The sequence below is a fragment of the Amphiura filiformis genome, chromosome 17 (assembly GCF_039555335.1).
Source record: "Amphiura filiformis chromosome 17, Afil_fr2py, whole genome shotgun sequence".
Classification (NCBI taxonomy): domain Eukaryota; kingdom Metazoa; phylum Echinodermata; class Ophiuroidea; order Amphilepidida; family Amphiuridae; genus Amphiura; species Amphiura filiformis.
In genome coordinates, this window is record NC_092644.1 from 1,410,392 (window position 1) to 1,434,496 (window position 24,105).

The 24,105-nt window shown below is 37.4% G+C and overlaps 2 protein-coding genes across 3 annotated transcripts in view; one reads left to right on the forward strand and one right to left on the reverse strand.

Annotated features, from left to right (window-relative positions):
• On the forward strand, positions 1–22,858 carry LOC140136785 (V-type proton ATPase subunit G 2-like). 2 transcript variants are annotated; one of them, XM_072158378.1, is made up of 5 exons: positions 1–95; positions 3,752–3,852; positions 5,547–6,261; positions 6,781–6,821; positions 22,783–22,858. In XM_072158378.1, the coding sequence occupies exons 1-3, from the start codon at positions 14–16 to the stop codon at positions 5,712–5,714; spliced, it is 351 nt and encodes a 116-aa protein (XP_072014479.1). In that variant the 5' UTR covers positions 1–13; the 3' UTR covers positions 5,715–6,261; positions 6,781–6,821; positions 22,783–22,858. The 2 variants fall into 2 exon arrangements, with proteins under 2 accessions (XP_072014479.1, XP_072014478.1); XM_072158377.1 differs by lacking the exon at positions 22,783–22,858 and having other exon boundaries at positions 6,781–7,449.
• LOC140138303 (uncharacterized) overlaps positions 13,590–24,105 on the reverse strand; it is a 51,179-nt gene continuing 40,663 nt past the window's right edge. Inside the window, exons 14-21 of the mRNA XM_072160213.1 lie at positions 22,420–22,646; positions 21,313–21,487; positions 17,268–17,440; positions 16,603–16,876; positions 16,269–16,409; positions 15,389–15,580; positions 14,917–15,054; positions 13,590–14,574 (exon numbers count right to left, since the gene is read on the reverse strand). Coding sequence (XP_072016314.1) covers positions 14,351–14,574; positions 14,917–15,054; positions 15,389–15,580; positions 16,269–16,409; positions 16,603–16,876; positions 17,268–17,440; positions 21,313–21,487; positions 22,420–22,646 — 1,544 coding nt within the window. The 3' untranslated portion in view covers positions 13,590–14,350. The remainder of the gene's footprint in view (positions 14,575–14,916; positions 15,055–15,388; positions 15,581–16,268; positions 16,410–16,602; positions 16,877–17,267; positions 17,441–21,312; positions 21,488–22,419; positions 22,647–24,105) is intronic.

Here is a 24,105-nt window from a genome sequence, read left to right on the forward strand (position 1 = left end):
TTTCTCATCCAACATGGCGGCTCAAACTCCAGGAATTCAGCAGTTACTGCAGGCAGAAAAGAAGGCTGCAGAGCGGGTTGGAGAATCAAGAAAGAGTAGGTTATATCTGTAAAATACACATAACTATGTAGGCCATCTGAAAATTGTATTTTCTTTGAATTGTGAGTTGTGAGAGGGCAAATTTTGATAGTAAAATGATGTGAGTGTTTCACAGTAAATCTGCACTGAGTGAATGAAAATCTATGATCGATCACAATCACATGACCATAAATTTCCGGCAGTCCAGTCCTTTCCTTTCCCTTCCCTTCCCTTCCCTTCCCTTCCCTTCCCTTCCTTCCCTTCCCTTCCCTTCCCTTCCCTTCCTTTCCTTTCCTTTCCTTTCTTATACTTCCTATAGCAGCTCATTTGAGCTAAACTGGAAGTCCTCTGTACCCTGAGTAAAGATATTTACACTGTGATGAGCATCAAATTGGTCACTGACTTATCGCTCACTGTTCAAAATGTGACATCTACACCAATTACAGTCCCCGAAACTGTCTACTTTTTAGCTGACCTCAATTCCGAAACATTTAGCGATATTTAAAAATGCGACCCCCAACCCTTTGGTTACCTTTGGACGAATTTGTAGAAATCTCCTCGGAGTCTCCGTGTCTGAAATTCCCCGGTACAAACATCGAAAATGTCGCATTTCTCAGTCCCGGTGATGATACTATACACCAATCCGAGAAGCATTAACTGTATTTGGCCCTCTATTGACGGCAACACAGATGTACCAGAGCGGAGATTTAATTCGTAATTCAATACTCATGATTGTGTATTGAATATCACTGTTGTGTACAATTTCCGGGTACAATTTTGTATAGCACACAATAAATAATGGATAGAACCCCCGACCTCGGGACACCGCAGTTTTACATCGGGGACACCGCAGTAATGGCGAAGTCGGATAGGTGTATATCCGCATCGCTGTTTTCATACATGAATATGCATATCTCTGACCACTGTAAGGTCAAAAATGTGGCGTTGATTTCAACCAATCCGATCCACAGATTGTGACCTTTTCATGAATTAGGGGTTCATTCATATATTTTCATGACTAAGCGGTTGTTTATGCCCGAGGGCCGCTTGCGGCCGAGGGCATAAACAACCGCTTAGTCATGAAAATATATGAATGAACCCCGCTCATACATACCAGAACATTTTGTGATTCTTATTTCATCAAAATAATAACAAAAAGTTACTAAAATACACGATTTTCCTGCACTTTTCCTACCCGGCGATCTAACATCCGGGACACCGGGCATAAACGCTGTTTATGCCCGGCTCTCGACCAATCATGCGCGCTGTTACATAGCGTGTATGTATGAATATTTAATAAGCAGCTTAATTGATACTGACGTCATATCTGAGGTGACAGGAGGCAGCAGATACCATTTTGGTCAACTGAACTCGACTTGTGCGTTCTTTTGGTTGACATATATCGAACTAAATTTTCAATAACGGGTAATAGTAGGATTTCAATTTTTTATTAATGAAGTTACTTGTACAAGTTGTAGTTTTGAGGAATGACAAAGTTGTTTTTGGAAACTTAGATGTTTGTTTCAACTGATGATATAGGATCGCAAGGTGAGTGAATTCGTGAAGAGATTTGCTTGTTTGACTGATAGTAGGATACGGGATGTAGGCTAGTCCTCTGTGTTTGACCGGCTCCGACGTCTCAATTCACGCGGAATTATTCGTACCTGCTAACCAGACAGCAATACTGCGTATTGCTGTATGGAACCAGACATAAGTCCTCTGGAACTTAGAGGAAGTGATTATACAGATATCCCCCTTCTCTTTTCGAACAGCTCTGACACATTGACACTTCACGTACAGTACACAGGATTTGCATGTTTGACTCTTCCTGTACACGGGACCACCAGCTTTATGTGACTTTCCGAACCACGAGACACCGTCCATACACTACGTATATCTGCATGGCTGAGTAGTACGTAGTGTACATGTATGGGGGCTATATCTATCTCTATCTCTATCTCTAGATGGCTGAGTCGGCTAGCCCTAGAACTCTGGCCATAGTAGTATCCGTTTTTACTTCCATTAGGGCCAGAGGAACTTCCATTGAAAAAATTGTTGGAGATGGTTGAACGCAACAGAACAAATAAATGATGAAAATTGACCTTTTCATTGACATTGTGTTCCTGGGTCACTTGGCATGTGTCATACCATTACCGCAAGAGCTGTAAAATTCCATTTGAAAAAACATATTTTTCACATTTAAATGCACACTTTTCCTACCTATAGAAATGAACCTCTATATTGACCATCATATTGTACCAATTTGTGTTACCTTCAATTCGACGATCCCTGTTGATTTGCTGTGAAAACGCTTGCGTTTACTTGGAGGGTATTGCTCGGTTCTACAGTTATTTACATCATTGACATCATTTGACCTCTTGACCTGATGCGGCGAGGGCGCTTTGAATTTTTCCATTTGCAACAATCTTCCCTACCGAGAATGCTTTGCAGTCTATTACCATGATTACATGAGATTTTATGTGGTAGCTTGTGGGATACGATACATAGCCCATCATATAAGTTAGGGGGCTGTCATTTTCTTCGGAAGGGGGGTCATGAATATACTCGGGGGGCCGCTGTCAACTCTCTCATGGATTGGCCGTGAGTCTCACGCATTGGGTCACTTTCTCACGGTCTCACGCCAAGGTAGTATCACTCCTCTTTACGCTTGCGGTCAAAATTTTTAACATTTTTTTTTTTTGGTGCTTCGCACCTTACTTCCGGCAGAAAGGGGGGGTCATTTTTTGGACCCGGGTCGTAAAAAAATTTAGTCCGCGATAGGGGGCGTCGTAAAAAAATTTACTCCAGTCACCGACATATTCATGACCCCTGCCGAAGAAAATGACATCCCCCTTAGTGTTTAGGGTTTGGGCGAAGGTTGGAATTAAGGGGGTACTGGGTACTACACCCCTGGCCAATTTTGTGCCTATTTTTGCATTTTTCTCAAAAATTATAGCGCATTGGTGACAAGTAAGAATAAGATACGGTATGTATTATTATAGGGGTAAGGACTACAACTACTGCCCTGAAAATTCAGCAACTTCAGGCAAGTACCGTAGTTATTGATTTATTGATCAAATATTGGTTTCCTAATTTTTTACTGTAACTCCACAGCTGTTGTCTGGGCTGAAATCAAATTTCCAGTGCAGTAGTTGTAGTCCTTGCCCCTATACATATCTTACTTGTCACCAATGCGCTATAATTTTTGAACAAAATGCAAAAATAGGCACAAAATTGGCCAGGGGTGTAGTACCCCTTAGGGTTAGGGCTAGGTAGTGAAATCTTGGTCGGGTACCCAAAAACCCGACCAAAAATCCCTGCCTTATTCTGCAGCAAGCTGTATCAGGCTCTGCTCATTTAATTGAAATTTCTACTGTGAAGATTTTACCCTCCCAAAGTTTTAATTTTGCCTTTTGATCGCAAAGATTGGATGTTTTATTCCCAACTCGAACTCTGCTTCGCAAGGATTCAGAATTTGGTGGAAGTTTGATGGTAATTTCACCGACCTGCGGAAATTCACTAAACAAGCTGAGTGCAAAAAGCTACAGTGTCATAATGTACTATTTGGTTGGTTGGCATGATGTCACTCGCAAATAATCGCCTCATTGCTAATTGAATTACCGTACATCATAAATAATAATGTATACCACTTTGTTTGATTTTGTTCCTGCAGAGAAGGCCAGAAGACTGAAGCAGGCCAAAGAAGAAGCGCAAGATGAAATTGACAAGTATAAGAAGGAACGGGAGAGCATATTTACTGATACTCAACAAAATGTAAGAACATTGAAATCAAATAGTATTATCTTGAGATCAAATCTTACCCCTACTAAACACTCAAGTTCCAAAACTTTTCAGCCAGGGTTCGATTTAACTTGTGTCGTGGAGCAAAATGCTCCCCATTCTGCTACACAAATATTAGCTTAGCAATATTTTACAATGTAAACATATGCTAATATTATAAGAACATCACCTAAATAATATTTTCGCTAAAAATTACTATGCAAGTTTTTCAAAGTAAATCGAACCCTGACTACAGCCTGGTATTTCCCCTTCAGCAACGCAGGGGTAGACAATACGATAGATTTTGATGTCACACTATGACGCCGAATATGACATGCAGATGCAAGATGCATCACTATAAATGTGACGCTCATTACGACTGTTTAGTATGGTATGAGCTAAGGCTGGCATTTTCGGTCGGGTAAACGGGTACCCGACCGAGATTACATTACCCGGGTTTTTTTTTTAATTTGAATGCATTTTGAAATCATTAATAGAGTATGACATGAATACAAAGTATCGATTTTCATATTAAAAATACAAAGTATCTTGAATTTTTTTTTTTTTTAAATATTTTTTTTTAGGTCAACCATGAATGATCCTGGCATTTAGGTCTAGGTCCAGGAACACTACAAAACCGAAAAAATAAAAAACTTTTAAAAAAAAATATATAAAAAAATACCCGAAAATGCCAGGCCTAGTATGAGCATACACAGATGGGGAGGGTTATGCAGGTCTTGTTGGCTTCTTTCTCATACCTTCCATTTGTCCTGGCTATTTCAGTTCGGGGGCACTCGTAATTAATGGATGTCTCTGATATAAAATATTCTTGAAGTACCAAGTCCCATGACAGTATCATAGTTTAGGGGATGTCTAATAAATCACATACTTTCTAGTCTCAAAACCCAGTCGCAAACGATTGAGTAATGTTGATGAATGTGAACTGGCGCGGCGGAAATAATTTTGTGAGTATAATGAAAGACAAAGATAAAAAGACTAGTTTGCGTCTGACGTCACTGTCAATCAAATTCTCTACGATCCTTGATTGGCTAATAGCGCGTATAAGGAAGGTCGATTCATCTGACTGGTGCCGATCGGAGAAAAGGAATAGCAGTGAATGGCGAAAAATTACGATACTCTTACAAGGCAAAAAGCAACTTTTCTAGGCATTGTTGACATGGTGCCTTCACCAAAGAAAGTTTCCTAGTATAAAGACCTAACTTTTGAGATGGTTTGTATGTTTAAAGGTGCAAAATTAACAATAAGGCGCCCGGTTTTACCGCCGTGTTCAGCAACTCGTATCATCACGACACTTGTAAACAAACCGTGCTCGGAGTTTGATTGACAGATGACATCAGACGCAAACTAGTCTTTTTATCTTTGTCTTTCATTATAGACCTATTCAGGATTGTAGCTAGCCCAAATTGTGTGCCTGCTATTTAACTATCCAAGCCATGAATTGCGTCATTTGATCTGAAAATGACTTTTTACTTTGTTCCAATGTGCTGCATCGAGTGCCCAGCTGTCAACAAAGCTTGTGATACCACATACTCCCTGTATGTGAAATCACCTACCCTTATTTGATATCAGAGATGTCCGTGAATTACGATTAGCCCGAACTGATTTATGTGTGTTGAAATTTGGAAATGAATTTGATTGGATTATGATTTCTTTTTTCTCACCTACAGTACCTAGGTTCAAAAGGAGATCAGGTGAAAGAGATTGAAGAGCAGACACGTCGCAAAATTGGTGAAATTGACAGCCGTGTGGCGCAGAGCAAGGAGAAAGTGTTGCAGCAGTTATTCACAATCATCTTCGACATCAAACCAGAATTACACCAGAACTTACGACTATAAACTAGTAGATTTAGATAGAATAATCAATATAAAATTTGTCTAATGTTTGGATGGCCGTGATGGAGTAAGATGTGTATGCAGGCAATAATTTTATCTGTATAATATGAAAGTTATACTTTTGATGGGTTTTAATTTCCAAAATTTTGCAAATATTTTTTGTGTACAAGTATCTGTGTCGCTAAAAGAATGTGGTGTGGTATTGGTGATATAAAATAGAATGCATAGGTACCTTATGGATAGATCATATGGCAACCTATTTATGTAACCCCAATTCCATCACATCCACAAACAGGGTTCGAATTAGTTTAAAAATTTTGGATAGCAGTTTTTTATCATAATCAGCATACTTCCATATACTAAAGCACTATAAAAAAGTGCTATACAAATGCAAAATTGGGTAGCAGTTGCAGTTACTTCAAAATATGGAGCAAACTGCTATGCGCCGAATTCGAACCCTGTCCACAAACAAACAATACTTTGGAATGATTTGCAAAATTCTTGAACTTTAAAATGGTCACATCAAAAGGAAGTTTATACCAAAGTATGGGTTACGTTAGGCACCGGAGTTTTGCGCGATTTAAAACAGCAAAATCGCTGGCCACTTTTTCAAAATCTTGCGAAAATCGCCAAAAAATAGGTTAAAATGCGTGATCCCCTGTTATCAATGCAAAACACGAAAAAACATCAGTAAAACGATGGCATGTCAATCAATTACGACCGACTTCCGGTTCATTTCGGGTTCATTTCCAGTTTCTGGAAAAATAAAAAATAAAGATGGCGACCATCACAAATCGTCGATCGAAATGTCGAAAGCAAGGGTAAATTTCCCCACATTATGCTTGGTTTAATGATCGTTATTTGTATTTTGATGTACATAAGTGAAGTTAGAACCAATATTATGAATTTTCTTGTAAATGCTGCCGATTTGGGGCATAAAATCGTAAGTTTTAACTTTAAGCTTATCGATAGGTCAAAATCGTGAACATTCTCGATGGAACCCAAAATGCGCTTTGGACACCCAAATGTGCGAAAATGTGCGAGAACCGCGCAAAACTCCGGTGCCTAGGTTACGTAGTGCATCAAGCATGACTTATTTATGACCTTAAGGTAAGCAGCAGAGTAGATTCACCGTGCAGATGATGTCACACAATGTCATTATTCAGCTATCGATCACATGGACTTGCATGCTCACATGGGTTGAATAGGGCTTGTCTCCTCAGTGTATCCACTCTGCCACTTGTCTAAACCTTGCTAGTGTGATGCTTGCACATCAGTAAACTCAAGCTACAGTTATTGATTGCAAATTTTCAGACATGAACTGTACATGTGGTATGAAGAGCCCATCGTGAATCCAATATTGTGACAATATTTCAGCCGCTTGTAGAGCGAAAAAATGATGGTGCAGTTGATTTTGGCCCAATGTTGGGAAGTATATTTTGAAGTACCGTATTTCGTCAAATAAACGCCCCCGGGGGGCGTTACATTTTCCCAAGAGGGGGCGTTTATTCAAGGTCAATTTTAGAACAATAATTCCCGTTAAAATCATTAGGTAAACTTAAAATTCACGCTAAAATGACGAACTATGAACTAGAAACACTGACTTCTGCTTCACTTCCGGGTTTCCAATCGAGATTTTCGCCAAAAAGTGACGCTATTATCGACCATGTGAGCAACTTGGTAAGCTTACTACACAAGATAGCATGGAAATATCTGCATTTTTTAAACATCTTGGTTGAAAAAAAAGTGGGGGGCATTTATTTGAGGGGGGGGCGACTATTTGACTAAATACGGTAATCAGTTTTAAACAATTCATCAAATACTAATAAATCAATTTGGTAAATGGAATGAGTTGGCCTACAAGAATAAATAAACAACACAGAAAAACAGCACTGATTGGAAAGAAGGCAAGTTAAATTATGCAGATAGCAGAGTGTAAATGGGTGTCCATTATGACCTTTATAACTATTTAAATTTATATAGTAGCAAATTAAAAGTAGAAAATAATTAATGTTCGACTAACAATTCTTCTTCAGATGTAGTAGAACTCAAGAAGTCTCCAGAGGTCAGAGTTCAGTGTTCAAGTAAGTTTGCACATTGCTAGTAAAAACCGTGGCGAGACTGCACTGAGATTAATAATATTTTGGTTCTGTTAATTTCTGGAGAAGATTTAAAGTGAAAATGATCCACTAATAATGAATACCAAAACTGGTGCTGAATTCAGACTAAATGTCATGCGCAAAATATAGTTTTTGTATGTTAAAATGTACGAAAAAGTTGCTGATGCATCCATCCACCTCTAGTATTTGTGTACACCCGATACATACTGAATCATACTCTAAACTTGTAATTAGACAAAAATATCCCTTGGTCATAAAAATGTATTGTGAGCTCCAATTGCAACCTGTAGGCATATGTGTGTAAATGTAAGTTGAGAGCAAAAAGGTAGTAAGTGCATAGCAATAACTATGCAGTTGCATTGTGACTTGCATTCAAGCACCGTTAATTATTTTGACATTTTAATGTTTTGAACAACTGTAGCTAGTGTATGAAAAGACAGTATACCAATGAATTAAATAGGAGAATGGTCATGCCACTCATTAAGGAGTAAACTAGTGTACCTCTGAATTGCGTGCAAGCCATGTTGCCCAGCACACATTCTTTAGTTTTAGAGTATACTCGTTTGTGTTCGCCTTGTGATGCAAGTATGGCAAAAATGCACTGAGCACCTCAACATACATGTACATTTTGTACAAACACTAACATTATGTATGCTTAGCAGTCAACAATGCCAATTATAGTTTGATTGACATATGCCTTACAATGTAAAAGATACTCAATTTAATCCCCATGTGCGGCAATCCAATATGACCGATTCACATCATAATGAGTAAGCATATAAGTAGAGTGGGCCTTCTCCTTCATAAATTCATTGACATTAACATCTCACTGTATTACTAGTAACATAGCCAAGATAAGAAACAGTCTTTGAAGTACGAAAAATGTATCCTAAATTGCTGGCTAGTCGGGCCTTGAGTTTTAAGAATTACAGGGGAGCACCACATCACTCTTCTGAAGATGTTTAGGAGAGTGATCAGGGGAGTGATTTCAATTGAATTGTGTTTTGAATGAATTCTAGCTCTTGCTAGCCTTCAAACTTAAGGCCTAAAGAAATTATGGTAGAACTTGCCAGTGAAAAACATTGTGAACTATTTGTTTTGTTTTAACATTAATGTGGTATTGTTTGTTCCCCCTGGTGTAACCTACACTAATATGTAAATAGAAATTATGAAAATGAATATATATGAATATATTGTAATGTGTATAATAGTGAAAATAGTGCATTCCTCAAAAAACAAATAATGAATTTAGCTCTTGTTTTAACTTCTCAACCTTATTTAACCGTATATATGCATAATGCTAATTTTAGAGTAACAGTGTGATGTTACTAATTCTCATGGCAGGTTTATTAAATGGTGATTATACTACTATAGGCAAAATATATAATTCTCGATCATGAGAATTGTACCGCTGTGTGAGCCTGCGTCAGCGTACTTTTAGTGGAACAAAGACCGATTGTTAAATTCTCAAAAGATGTGCCTAAGCCATAAGCGTGTGGTCTTTGTATATTACGCTGGACGCAAATATCTGGGCTGTGCGTACCCAAGTTGGCTCTCGCGATTGAGAATTCGATATTTTGCCTATAATGGAGGCGCCTCACATACATGCGGTTTGCTTTGGGTCTTATGTGAAACTGCTGTCTGGAAAATCAGGATGAAAAGAAGATCATTATTCAATGACCCCAAATTTGGGTCCTGTTTCGCCTCCAGCTGAGACTAAGTTCTCAACGACCATGATTTTGCGCCATCAGTATAATCAGGATGATTATGTGCATTGATCAACTGTTGAGTACATTTGGTTAGAACGGCATACATGAAAGTTGCTGCTTGATGTGATAGTCTCATTTATTAACTCCAATTCATCCATTCACCTTTTTTGGTAAATCTTGTAAACCTTAACATTCAGACTGCTGATGTTGTCACTCTGATGCGCACATTGTTATTGCGCTCTTACTGCTTTGGAAATGGGCAGAAGCGGTGTTCGCTATTATTTGCACATCGTCGTGACGTCAAATGATGACATCGGGGGTCCACATGCAAAGGCTTATGGGGCATACTAAGCTGGCTAGCTAAAAACTGAGTCGTGTTTGGTATCGCACAAATATTCCTTTTACTCTGCTAAAGTAAAAAGTACTGTATCTGCTTTATTAGTTATGAACTTGTACTGTAGTTTACTCTGGGAGCAGAGAAAATCTCTTGAGACCATTGTGCTAATCAGTATCAGACCTTGTAATGAACTATTCCAGTTGAAATCCATACGCCCCATATGGAAGACAAAGATGTAAATCGCCCACACAGGGGCCGGGGTGTAGATTTCAAATGGAGTTACCCATTCTTTTGACAGAGAATTTGTGTTTTATACATTGTACAACAAAAACAGAAATGTGTTAGGCCTACGCTGAGTTTTAACTTACAGACTTTGCCAGTTTATATGAAGCCAAAATGTGTTAAGAAGATCTGGTTGATCAATTATAGAGGAAATATATGTGAATGGTTTAATTCAGTATTATTATATTATGGTACTCTGTTAGTTTTAGTTGCCCAGTATTTTCCTTTCTTGATAATATCGGTGTCATGATTGCAATAATAAGAGTATATAGGTGCCATTGTGCATAAGTTTTACAAGTACCCAGTATGTGTATTTACAGTCATCCATTGTATTTCTTAAAATTGTGACAGTTTTCTGTCCATGTTTTTTTTTGCATTAGTTTTCATGATTTATTTTCAATTCACTATTCCAGAATTGAAATTGTTTTGTAAGCTATTGGTTTTTTTTTGTAAGCAGCAACTGACTTGTGAAAGTCAGCTAGTCTTCATTCAGAATTAAAGAAAGCAGCCATTTGGCGGTGAAAGCAATCTTGGCTAAATGGTCACATCTGATTGCACCAGTGAGCATTACAAATTCTGTGTCTTTGTGGCAAGGAGAAGTTGTGTTATACAACTGTACAACAAACAGCCATGCGACACATTCCAACCATGGGTTCAATTGTAGTGCCACAACAAAGTTCACCTTTTCTGGATTGCAATATTTGACAAAGAAAAAACAATGTGGATCATGAAAACAGCTGCAAAAAGCATAGATAAATCAACCTACATGTATATTGTTTACACTATACTGATGTTTTTGTACCAACTAGATTATGCCAAAATTACTTATAATGGCACCTTTGAAAAATAAGTGTTGTGATTGAAATTTGTCATTACTTGAAAATCAAAAGGTAGCAGTATACGTATATATTCTTTTCCTGAAATGTAACTTAGTTTATATTACTTTTTTCTTCTTAGTACTATTCGTCTATGTGTATTAATATTTTAATTTCAAGGGGTGGGTACAAGCAGGCCCAACCTGTAATAGCTGCCTTGTAGACATTTGAGAATTTGTGCATTCTATAATATAGTACACATCTAAAAAAATCATCTTATGACACCAGGCAGCTATATTGCAGATAGGGCCTACTTGCATTAACTCTTTGATGTATTGGTATTTCATTTATGGTCCTGGTTTATGAATGGAATTAGAAAACGGTGACAAAATAGTTACTAAATCATGTAATGGTGATAGCAGATTGTGAAATGTGTAAGTTAAAAACAATTTTGTGGTAGAAAAATATGGAAGAATTTTGGTAAATGTTTAGAAATAGATGAAAACATCTGTTGATTTCCTATATCTGATGGTGATGATTGTCTTTCATGATAACGCTGTGGGTTTTGCATGCAGAAGACATCATCTTGGGACAAGTATCCAGTTACCACAATAGGAATTGCTTTATTCTGTGTGGTAGTAACTGGATAGTTGTCCAAGATTATGCTTGCTGCCACACACACAAACGCTGTGGGTTTTGCATGCAGAAAGCAGAATCTTGGACAAGTATCCAGTTACCACGATAGGAATTGTTTTATTCCGTGTGGTAGTAACTGGATAGTTGTCCAAGATTCTGCTCACTGCCACACACACACACACAAACGCTGTGGGTTTTTCAGGCAGAAAGCAGAATCTTGGACAAGTATCCAGTTACCACGATAGGAATTGCTTTATTCTGTGTGGTAGTAACTCGATAGTTGTCCAAGATTATGCTTGCTGCCTCACACACAAACGCTGTGGGTTTTGCATGCAGAAAGCAGAATCTTGGGACAAATATCCAGCTACCACAATAGGAAATTGCTTTATTCCGTGTGGTAGTAACTGGATAGTTGTCCAAGATTCAGCTTGCTGCATTTTGTAATTCTGTTGATGTTGACTATTAAAAAGCTGAGGACCAATAAATGGATGTTGTTTCTTTGTTATGTTGTTATAGTGTCTTAAAGTTAATTATGTAGCATGTTTTCACGGCAATTATTGCCAATTCATTCATTCATAGCCAATGCGGGAGGACAGGATATGGATTCAGTTATCAACTAGAGCCTTTTGACCAAATCCCTGCCAAGTGGCATTTTTCAAACTGTTTATTGACCCATTCCATGTCAACTCCAGGGATGTGCACCGCAGCACCTCTTCAATTTTTTTCTTTTTCTGTGTGGTGGTAGATATTGATGAGAAAGAAAAATCCCGAAAATTTGAGCTTCATACTCCATAATTTTATTGTCCATTTTTTTGCCAGTCAGAGCCCTTTGGTAGGATATTACTCTTATCCAATATTGAATACTATTAGAATACTTTTAGCTGAGATATTACCCATGCAAAACCCCAATTTGTACATTTTGACCCCCCTGAAAACCAATGTCAGACATTTTGATCGACCATCAACTTCAGGTATGTTGAAAATATGTCCTTGGACAACATTTCTGAGAGATATTGGCTTGGGGTCTCGATGGCTTCAACACATCAGTTAGGTTTGCATTCTCTATAGAGTCATTATACATGCGAAATAAAAAATGTCAACTCTATGGAGTAGGCAAACCAAGTGATGTGTTGAAGCCATAAAAGCCAATATCTCTCAGAAATGTTGTCCAAGGACATATCTTCAACATACCTGAAGTTGATGGTGGGGCAAATGTCTGACATTGATTTTCAGGGGGTCAAAATGTACAAAAATGTACAATTGGGGTTTGCATGGGTAATATCTCAGCTAAAAGTATTCTAATAGGCTCAATATTGAATAAGAGTAATGTCCTACCAAAGGGCTCTGACTGGCAAAAAAAATGGACAATAAAATTATTTTTACTTTTGGAGTTCTGACCCCCCAAAGTTGGTCCTGGATGGACGAAGTTGCATTTTGAGGGCCCTATATCTTTTAAAGTAAAGGAGTTACACGTTTTCTGATGCCAGATTTGAATTCTACACAAATAAGTACCCCAGGATACATACTTTTCAAAGTTGTAAAGGGTTCCCTTTATACATTTATGGACCTCCAAACGTTGTCTTTCGCGTTGCGACACATTTTTTACACTGACCCCCCTAAATTTTAAATTGATGCCACGGGAAAACGAAATGAAGTATGAAGCTCAAATTTTCGGGATTTTACTTTCTCATCAATATCTACCACCACACAGAAAAAGAAAAAAAAAAATTGAAGAGGTGCTGCGGTGCACATCCCTGGAGTTGACATGGAATGGGTCTATTCTGGTACACACTGTATAGCCCATATTTCTTTAATATGCTAAATTAATAATGCCAAAAGTAGGCTACATCATTTTCCAATGATCTCTAATTAGTGAGGATGAAGCAACCTATTGGACCATTCTTCTTTAGGGGATAAACAATAACAACAACAACAACAATCACTTACAATAATTCAAGTTCTTTAGAGAGAAAGCCTTTAATTAAAATGGCACACACATAAATGTTGCCCGCCTTAATAACGATTAGCCAAGTATAAAACGATCAAACATACTGTACTTGAATATTATCGTGTTGATCACAATTCTAATTTATCATGTGAAATAATCAGTACGTTATCTTAAATGTAGTTCATGAAAAAATCAGCTCTATTATAATTTATATTACGACGTCATTGCCAATTCTTTGAAGTAACGTTTGGAGAACGATTAAAATATAAGAAAATATCACTGTCTATAGCAAAACTACAAAAAAAGAAGGAAAAAAATCTATAATAGCCCCTATCATTTATGAAATTGGTCTTATCGATCATATATATATTCTATCAATTTATAATAATTTTTAAAATAATTGACGTTGTCAGTCGTAGATTTCTTATTTGACATTGGGGGGAATTGGAGGTTGGTGTAAAATTAGTGAATCAGAGTGAAGAGAGCCCCGGGGAAGGGAGCGTCTTTCGCTTCCGAATCTATATAGATGATGTAATGCGTGCATATAGTGAGCACTTTAAGCTTTAAGCTAAAGTGACAAATATCAAGTGACGCGAAATTGGAACAAATGATGTGCGAGAAGCTCGCTAAACGGTTGCTCTTTTTTAAGCTTAAGTGATCGAATATGAGTTTAGTTTGGTCAAAAACAGTATGCATTTGCGTATGGGGAGGCGGGAGCATGCTTGGATCACCGATCCCCCTTCGTCAAATATTGGATCTACGCATATTGGACGACGTTAATCCTGCTCGATATTATTGCTTTTTTCGGGACTTCATCGTGCGTGGAGAGCGAGAGCAGTCACCTTCGTACTCTCCAAGACATGCGGCCATACGAGCAACATGAGCCACGTAGGTCTGCTCATGAGTACGGTGGAACATATGAGCCATGGGACCGGCAGCATAGACTGGTACATCTTGACCACCGTGGTTGCTAGATGACTTGGGTACGCTGGCAGATTGAACAAAGTCTGGATGAGCTGTTGAAGAAAAAAAATGATAATAAAGTTTTGCTATGACGTGAGTGCATGTGATCTTTGATATTAAGATATTAGTTATTGTTAAAGGTAGCTTTTTTGCCGTGCGGGGCTATTATATATTGGAACTCCGTTAGTTGCAAGTCCTCACTATAGAAGTCTCCGGCTTTTGGCCCAAGATGTAGCCCTGACGGGCTGTGGGTCCGGTATCAAGCTGAGCTCAAATGGTGCATATAGGCCTTAGTCGGGCGATAATCGATTCAAGATTTCATTTACTTGTCACAGCAAGTTCGACCAAACATCATAGTCTATTACATACTCATGCACTTTGATATTGACACGAACCTGTTTTTTCATCGGTGAGATTCCTTCTGGTTCCATTCTCAGCCCAACTTGTCAACTCCAGAATTCCACCAGGTCCTATGCTATACTGCAGGGTAGTGAATGGCAGTGAATCATCTCCACTCTCGTTATCGTTAAGGCCTATATGAAATTGATTATTAGAGAGACGGTAAATCATTGCATAAACCTATAATTAAAATCAACTTCTAAAGAGTCAACTATAAGGAATGGGAAGTCTATTATTCAGTGATATTGTAAGTGTAAAACTACATGTTATCATTATGGGCTATTGTAGGCTATTGACATAGGGCCTGCAGATATTCCATCCCCCACTCACTCACCCCCACCCCACCCCCCGTAAAACCCCATATACGCACGCGTATGCACGCTAAACTAGGTATCAATGAAGTTGTAGAAATGCAGTGTATTAGTTGACGTTATGTCGTTATCATTTAAGAACACAAGATTATATTACCAAGTATTGGGTTGTCCCTGGAGCTGTGTCCAACATAGCTCAATGCTTGCGCATAAGTGGAAGTCACAATGACAAGAGTATCTCTCAGATCAACCATATCCAATACCTTCTGCACAGCGGCGTCAAAAGCCAAAGTCTCGAATAAGGCCTTCTGAGCTTTCCCTTCGTGATGAGCACTGTCAATTTGGCCGGCTGGATTAAACAATAGATTAATTAGTTTTGTCATTGCTTTCATGGATTTGGTAACATTGTTAGTCCATTATTTTAAGGCGTGCCAGATGGGTTGAACATGTCAGGCTCTGAGTATTTTTTTTAATTTAATTTTTTAAGTTAAGAAACATTATACTTTATCATTTGACAAAAAACTAGGCAATTGTGTTGATATCATCAGCTGATCCATTGTTGTTCTCTAACCAAGCTTCAAGCTTCATTGGACATGTTGCAGTGGCATAGCGTCATAGTGGCATGGGGGGGGGCATGCACTTCCCCCAAACGATTGCAAAATTTAGAAAATCCCATAGGAAAATGGTCAAAAATGGCTTGTGCCCCCCAATATGATGACCCCCGGTGATGACCCACACTACGCCACTGACATGTTAGACACTGAATACTTTGGGTTAATCCACGCTCCCCCGGGAAAGTCACGTGACTACTGTTTAGTCATAAAAGACTGACTAAATAGGAAAGTCACATGATTCTTGTTTAGTCATTTGAGACATCATTTGCTCTACTTATATTAATTTGTCATGGATGGCTGGAACTGACTAATTTTAATGGCTCCTAATAAGGCTAATAGACATTGCTTATGACCAATTTTTTGGTCAAAATGACCAACTTATTTTTTAATACAGTGTAGTAGTTGATCAAGTATAACACATACCTCCAACCATCAGCAAGAATCCCTCTTCATTCTTTTGCAATATTTCCAGAGCTTTTCCTGTCATCTCCGATAGAGTCGGTTCCAGTGCATTATCCATACCACGGTCACTTTCATAACGCATATCTTCTGGCTCAAACAGACCTGTAAGAAACAATAATGATCCTTACCAACGGACTGAAGCTTTTATTCATCTATTGTGTCCGATTTGAGCTCTGACATAATATTGGAAACTGTTGCCAAATAATATTTATGAAGTGCGATCGACACCTATAGGGCAATGTGGCCGCACATCCTCGTCACTCGTTTTCAGTGAGTCAAAGAACATTGTACTTACCTAGAAGATAGTCTGTAGATGCGGAGTCCACTTCATTAAAATCTGTTAAATTCCAGACGTATGTTGCGTTATCATCGCGAAGCGTTGTCAACCATTCCTGTGTAAGATTACGTCCATCAGTCCTCTTACCGTATAACGGACCACAGCATTCAGGTGGGCCCACGCCATAATCATCACATTGGATTAAGTCACACCACGGTGGATGTCTACCACAGTATTCTGGATCACGAACATTATCTGGTAGGAAGTCTTCTCGTCCACCAGCTAAAACAACCTGTTCAAAGAACAGTTAAGATTTTTTCTCATTACCAAACCGCTCGACTAATTTCCTTTAAATTTAGTATGTACTTGCATGACCGGGGTACTTGATGTGCATGCACCAGGAGAAAAATGGGGGAACTGGCCATTTTTAAAAGAGGTGTATACGTTTGTAGACGTCTATAGCGAAATAAAAAAATGCTCTAATATATATTAATAGACCACCTTTTGAATTGTGGAGAAAAATCAGATATTTTTGTTTGAAAATTAAAACAGAATAAGCTCTGTAAAATTGCTCAACTGAAAATTGGACATAGTAAGAAAAAAAGACATTTTGACCTAACTTATTGAATGAAAAAGTATTCGACGTTGAATATATGGAGTATGAACCGGGCCTAATATTTTACCTGAATGTCATCCGCACGTTCCAAGAACTGCGCTGCTATGTCCATACAACCACCAGGTGCGTTTTCTGGTAGGTCAGCATTATTTTGCCATTTACGATTAGCAGTGTGTGCATACAAAGCAGACGGTGTACCCCCGGTCAAACGATCTGTAGTCACAATACCAGTGGATCTTCCTGCATAAGAAGTGACATAATTACACAATATACGATTGGTTTCATCATTTTTAAATGCAATGTGGGATTTGGATTCAGTGCTTAAAGGAGGATTTCGTGATCCTAGCATCCTCTTTTTATGACATTTTTCAGTACATATCCACGAAAAAAGCCTATTCCCAAAATTTCAGTTGATTCCGATTTTCCGTTTGCGAGTTATGCATGATTATGTGTCAGGGGCTATTTTAACGTGCCTCCTGGCACGTTCGTGCAGTGAGAATAGAAATCCGTGCAGTGAGAATTAAAAATCCGTGCTTAAAATATTTCTATACTAGTTTCAGCCCAAAAATGACTTGAAAAGAAATTAAAGAAGATGAAAAGAAATGAAAAGAACTTAAAGAAGTTCTCCAAAAAGTAAGACTAATCTAGTCGGGAAATCCTATATGCGATATTGTATAGCTTGTGGTGATCAGGTAAACATTCAATTGGCAGGGGCAATCAAGCAAATATTGCCTCAAAACGCCACTGGTAACGCCCTATCCTCCCAATTTTTCGGTCACTCATGGGGGAAAGCCTCTGGACGAGAAAATCAGCAACACTGGCAGCTCCATCTACCGGACCAAAATTGTCCAGAAAAGAATGTGAACTCTTTAACTTTATGAGTCATTTTATGGCGATACCCATTTTAACCCTTTGTCCACGAGGCACCATGTAATTTGAATGAGAGCACACAATGCGAAATAAAGACACCAGATCTGAACCTGGCTTTAACTTAAATCAAGGTTGATTTTTGCGTTCTTTCAATTCCCTTTTTTCGGTTCAAACTGACATTCTAATATTACTTAAGTCCTCCATACCTCACCCAACTCCAACTCCAATTTTTCAATTCCCTGCAATGTGTCCAACTTATACTGGATATTTTGCAATTCACACCACTTCAATTTGCACGCATTCCTTTCGACATTTGAAAAACCCGCCCATAAATTTGTATGTTTCTTTTGAACATTTTTAATGTTAAGGTAAATATGAAAATAACAACAAAAGTAATGTTTCCTCTACTTATACAAGACCAGGGAAAATAAAACGTTGGGTGCTCCATTCTACTTCAGTGCCAATGAGGTTAAGAAAACAGCAGTTGTTCCAAATCTACCTTACAGAGTTTGAGGCTTCTTGCATTTATTTTGTTCTTTTGGCTTAGGCCCATAGCATTATGGGCGTTTGATGAGGTTTCAGCTAACATTTCATTGCGTTAATTTTTTTAAATGTATATGCATGTTATTGTTTTTCAAAACCTTGACTACATTGTGTTTATATGTATTATTAGTATTAGTATATGCTATATTTTTATATTGTATATTGTTGTTTTGTCACTCATAAGCCAGAATTGACTGGTCTCTATGTGAGAGTGTGACGTTAATAAAGATAAAACTAACTAACTTCAAAATTTATATGTCCCGTGGATATTAAAATTTGGTCTCGCTGTAAAATGTGTCATAACAACAGAACGGTAAGTGTAATTACGTTTTTTCACACAAGGCCACTAATGAATATATCATGTGTTTTAAATCCTAAAAGTTCAATCTGGTTATAAAATAAAGATGGATTCTTTGCACTATTGCACTTTTTTGACTCACCCTGTATAATGCTTGTAGAAAATACACACCCTGTTTATGGACTGAACATCTTAGTGTTTTACACCCCTCGATAAATGTGTGTCTATTTTTGCATATTTCTCAAAAACTGATAACACAGTGGTAACAAAATTTATGTATATTATTGGGGCAAGGAATCCAATTACTACACTGGAATTTCAGTGACCCAAGACAAGCAGTTCGTTATTTATGATAAGAAATAAGGTACCGATAGGATGTACCTCATTTCTTATCATAAATAACGAACCGCTTGTCTCGAGTCACTGAAATTTCAGTGTAGTAATTGGATTCCTTGCCCCAATAATATACATAACTTTTGTTACCAGTGTGTTATTATTTTTGAGAAAAATACAAAAATAGTCACAAATTTACCACAGGGGTGTAGTACCCCCTTAAGTTGAGCACTGTAGACATTTTTTAGTTCATGAAGAGTGTGTTTAATCTTTTGTAATGAAATTTGTATGCAACTTTTTTATGCAATTTGCATCACTTAAGTTGAAGAAATCTTAATCACATTTTGAGGACTTTACGCTACTGTGCGTCAGGTTAAGAGATGGTAGGGACACGTGAGCATTTCTTTCAACATTTTATCAAGTTATCAAAAATGACAATTCAATTAAATAGAATGACATTTTAAATGAAACCTACCCTTCTAAGTAAATCAAAGGGATTTTTATTTTCATCAGGGCCTATTACATTTTACAGATATTAATTTCGTGCAATTGTAGGCACCTGTGTGCATTTTATGCATTTTTGCAGAGTTTGTATTCGTTTTTGCATATTAATACCATAAACTTAATGACATGATCCTAGTATGTACTTTCATGCAATTGTAGGTAATTAAAAATAATGACAAGTCTGTTAAATGAATAAGTGAAATACATAAGTGAACCAGACATGTATCAATTTTCAACTTTAAGTGCATATCATTAGATTGATGAACTTTACTTCGAGGACTGTTTTAAAAATGTCAAAAATATATTTGTTTAAATAAGTTGTCATAAAATGTGTATTATATTGCAAATTTCTAAAATTCAAAATTATTTGATATCAGTTAAGGCTACTCCACCTTCTCAGAATGCAATTTGGTATGTCTGAGTGATGTGCTCTCAGCTCTCAGCCCTTTACGTCAAAAATGAGTCCGTAAAATGCGTGATTTTAACGCGTGATTTGTAAAAGTTAACAGAACTCGAGGGAGACAGCCCCTCTGACAGCAACCCCTTCCCCTCAAGCTTGTCTCCGCTAGCTGCTCTTTTCGCTTTTACGTTTGCTAACGTGCAGTGACCTTTCTCTTCTAAAATAGCCCCTGTTATGTGTATTACACTGCTCCTCATACAATGCGTTGTAATTTCGTTCTGGTGCACCAGAACGAAATTCAAATTTCACGATATCTTTGCAAAACGAATTAATCTGCAAGAAATATTTTGTACATAAACGTTATGTAGCCAGAGGTTTCCAGTGATATAAAAATCTCAACTTTTTTTGAGAAAAGTGGGGGATGAAGCTGTGGATCACGAAATGCCCCTTTAAGATTGGTGGTCCGAATTTGAGGCCTATCAAAAAACAATCTGATTCCATGTTTTGAGTAAAATGCTCATGGTGTTTAAATCTTAATTCATGTTTGAGAAAATTATGAGCGTTTTCCAGGTTCCAAACCTAAAGTATAAAAATAAGAACATCAATCGAGTTCCCCACCTTGAAATCTAGAATTTAAGTACCCTGCGGGCTCGCAGACTCATATTCCAATCCTGTTCTATCAATTTTCCCCACACCTTCCTCCCATCCCCCGCGTAAATATTGAATGGTCCCAATAAGAACGCCCGGACGGTAAGAACGTTTTGATGGTTCTTCACACAGAATCGAACCACACACACCCCCACACCTTTAAGATATATTTGAATTCGTACCTGCATTAATGAAATCGTCTAGTAGAGAGTCGACCGTTGCCGCCTCGCATAAATATTGAATGGTCCCAATATAAGAACGCCCGGACGGTAAGAACGTTTTGATGGTTCTTCACACAGAATCGAACCACACACACCCCCACACCTTTAAGATATATTTGAATTCGTACCTGCATTAATGAAATCGTCTAGTAGAGAGTCGACCGTTGCCGCCTCGCATAAATATTGAATGGTCCCAATATAAGAACGCCCGGACGGTAAGAACATTTTGATGGTTCTTCACACAGAATCGAACCACACCCACCTACACACCTTTAAGACCTATTTGGATTCCTACCTGCATTAATGAAATCGTCTAGTAGAGAGTCGACCGTTGCCGCCTCTACAGTACTGCAATCGTTGTATTTAACGCTGATATCGACACCGAGAGTGTCAGACACTGTCTTGACACCACTAAATAGAGCAGTTGCTGCTGATCCTGCATCGGGAACTTGACTATTGAAGTTGTAAGTCTATCCAGCACAAAAGGAAAACAAAGGGCATTATTCAAAGGAATTTGAACAGAACAACACCTGTTGAGCTGAAATATATTTTAACAAATCGGAAATCGCAAGATGCATGGTGAAAATGGGATGCGAGTTTTTTGAAAAAATAACACTTTGATGTTTTGCAAAAGTTCATTTTGCAAATCATATACTTTGAAAACTTGCTTGATATATTGTTGTTAATGAGGTATGTGCGTTTTAGAAAAGTGTTTCAGCCCTCTTTACCAAATAACTCAAGAACCACAAGGCCTACAAAAGTATATCTGTGATATTTGAATTCTTCTACACACTCGCTTTGAAATGACCAATGCATTTTTTGCCAAATCTCACTACCATTCGCAAGATGCTGATGTAAATACATTAGTTGCTATAAGTCGTAATCCTGGAATTATGGAAACTTTTGGGCCTGGTAACTGCTAAATTGTTGGTCTAAAGAATATACACTTTCAGAATGGCAAAGACTTGATGAATTCATCTGTGAGGACAAATTTGGGCAAAAAATGCTCATTTTTGGAGAAAATTGGCCCAATTTTTTTCGGACAACGTAACAAAAAAATTCTTGGATAAAATTTTTAGATAAAAGTATCTAGGACCCGTTTTTTTATTTTTTGAACTTTCACCAACTTTGAGAAATTTGCACCAAAAATGGTCAAAAATGCTCAATTTTCAAAAAATATTTAAAAAATCCTGATTTTTGCCCAAATTTCAAATATTTTTGGTGGAGTTGGTCAAAAATTCAAAAAATATTTAAAAAAACCCTAATCACCAACACGTTTCAAATGGGGTCACCTATTCAGGTAATCCTATTTGAATTTTTTACTCCCTCTGTAAGAGGAGAAAAAAGGTCATATCTTCCATAGGGAGTTGTATGGATTTCAACTAGAATGTAGCCGATTTACCTTAAGCGTTCCAAAAAATGGAAGAGTTTCAAAGGTCAGTTGACCTTCCACACCTGCTTTCATGATCCTTGCTGCAGTAGCGGTTGTCGTGTCCAGTCCATCAGCGATCATCAACACCACATTCTTGGCTATGTTCATGTTGGGACGATCGTTAGCGTCAAGAGCTGCTTCAATTTCTTCTCGTCCTTGTGCATTCCAATATGCAGCGTCTTCAGGTGGGATTTCATCTGAAGGAGAAAAGGTGGCGAGAAGTTAGAAATGTGCTGTGTGCATGCGGGTGTGCATGCCTATTATCCCGCCTATTATATAATATATCAGAAAATTCAATCAAAAGAACGTTTCTGTAACTGACAATTGCTTAAGGGCTGGGGTATGAACGTTTGGACAGTATTTATTTTGGGACATTAGAGCACATCAGACATATCGAATTGCATTCTGAATACGAAGAATGTCATTCTGATATCAAATAATTTTGAATTTTTGAAATTCGCAATTTAATACACATTTTATGGCAAATCATTAAAATTGATATTTTTGATATTTAACAGTACTTGAAGTAAACTTTATAAATCTGATGATTTATACTTAAAGTGTATGTATGTAGGTGGGTTGAAAAGCCGACGATCAATTGAAAATTTTGACCTTTCGTATTGAAGATATGGATTTTTTTCCCAAAACACCAAAAAAAAATTAGGTCTTTTTAGGAAAAAATCCATATCTTCAATATGAAAGGTCAAAATTTTCAATTGACTGTCGGCTTTTTCCTCCCTGCTACATACACTTTAAGAATATATCATTAGATTTATATAATTTACTTCGAGGACTGTTATATATCAAAAATTCGAAAAATATCAAATTTTTATAATTTGTCATAAAATTTGTATTATATTGTGATTTTCAAAATATGAAAATTATTTGATATCAGAAAGACATGCTTCGTATTCAGAATACAATTTGATAGGTCTGAGGTGCTCTCATGTGCCATAAAAATACTGTCGAAACGCAATAAACGCTCATTTTAGATCCCTTAATAACTGTAGTGAGTTTTTAATAGTTTCAGACATCACAACTTCAAAACTACTTGAAACAGAAACAGATATATACAACAAATCTAATACAGGTGGTCCAAAGACAACATTACCCAACTAAAAAGGTTTATATCTCAAAATTGAAAAGTCTGTCTCAAATTATTTTTAAATATTCGTAAAGAACATCTTCTTAAGAGTGTTTAGTAAAAAAATTAGGCAAAAATGTATTAAATCAAAAACGTGACACTACTTTTAAATCAAAGGATCAAAATTAACTTTGTCCACACGAAGGCCTGCTGGCTATCACGTTGCATCATTTGCGATGGCGAGTTAGATAGAGAATGAGAGTATACACGCACATTATTGCAGTAATTTTATATACACAATCAAACAAATTAAAAATAAACAATTTAAATGTCAAACTATGATATTTCGTCATGTTATGCAACTTTCATGATATAAAAACAATTTTCTTCAAATATGCGCAAAGCAACTGTAACCTCAAACCTCACTCTTGTCATTACAAAATGTTATGTACAAGAAACTTTGAAGTTATTGTACTTAAGGGATGGGATATGAACGTTTGGACAGTATTTATTGTGGGACATTAGAGCACATCAGACATATCGAATTGCATTCTGAATACGAAGAATGTCCT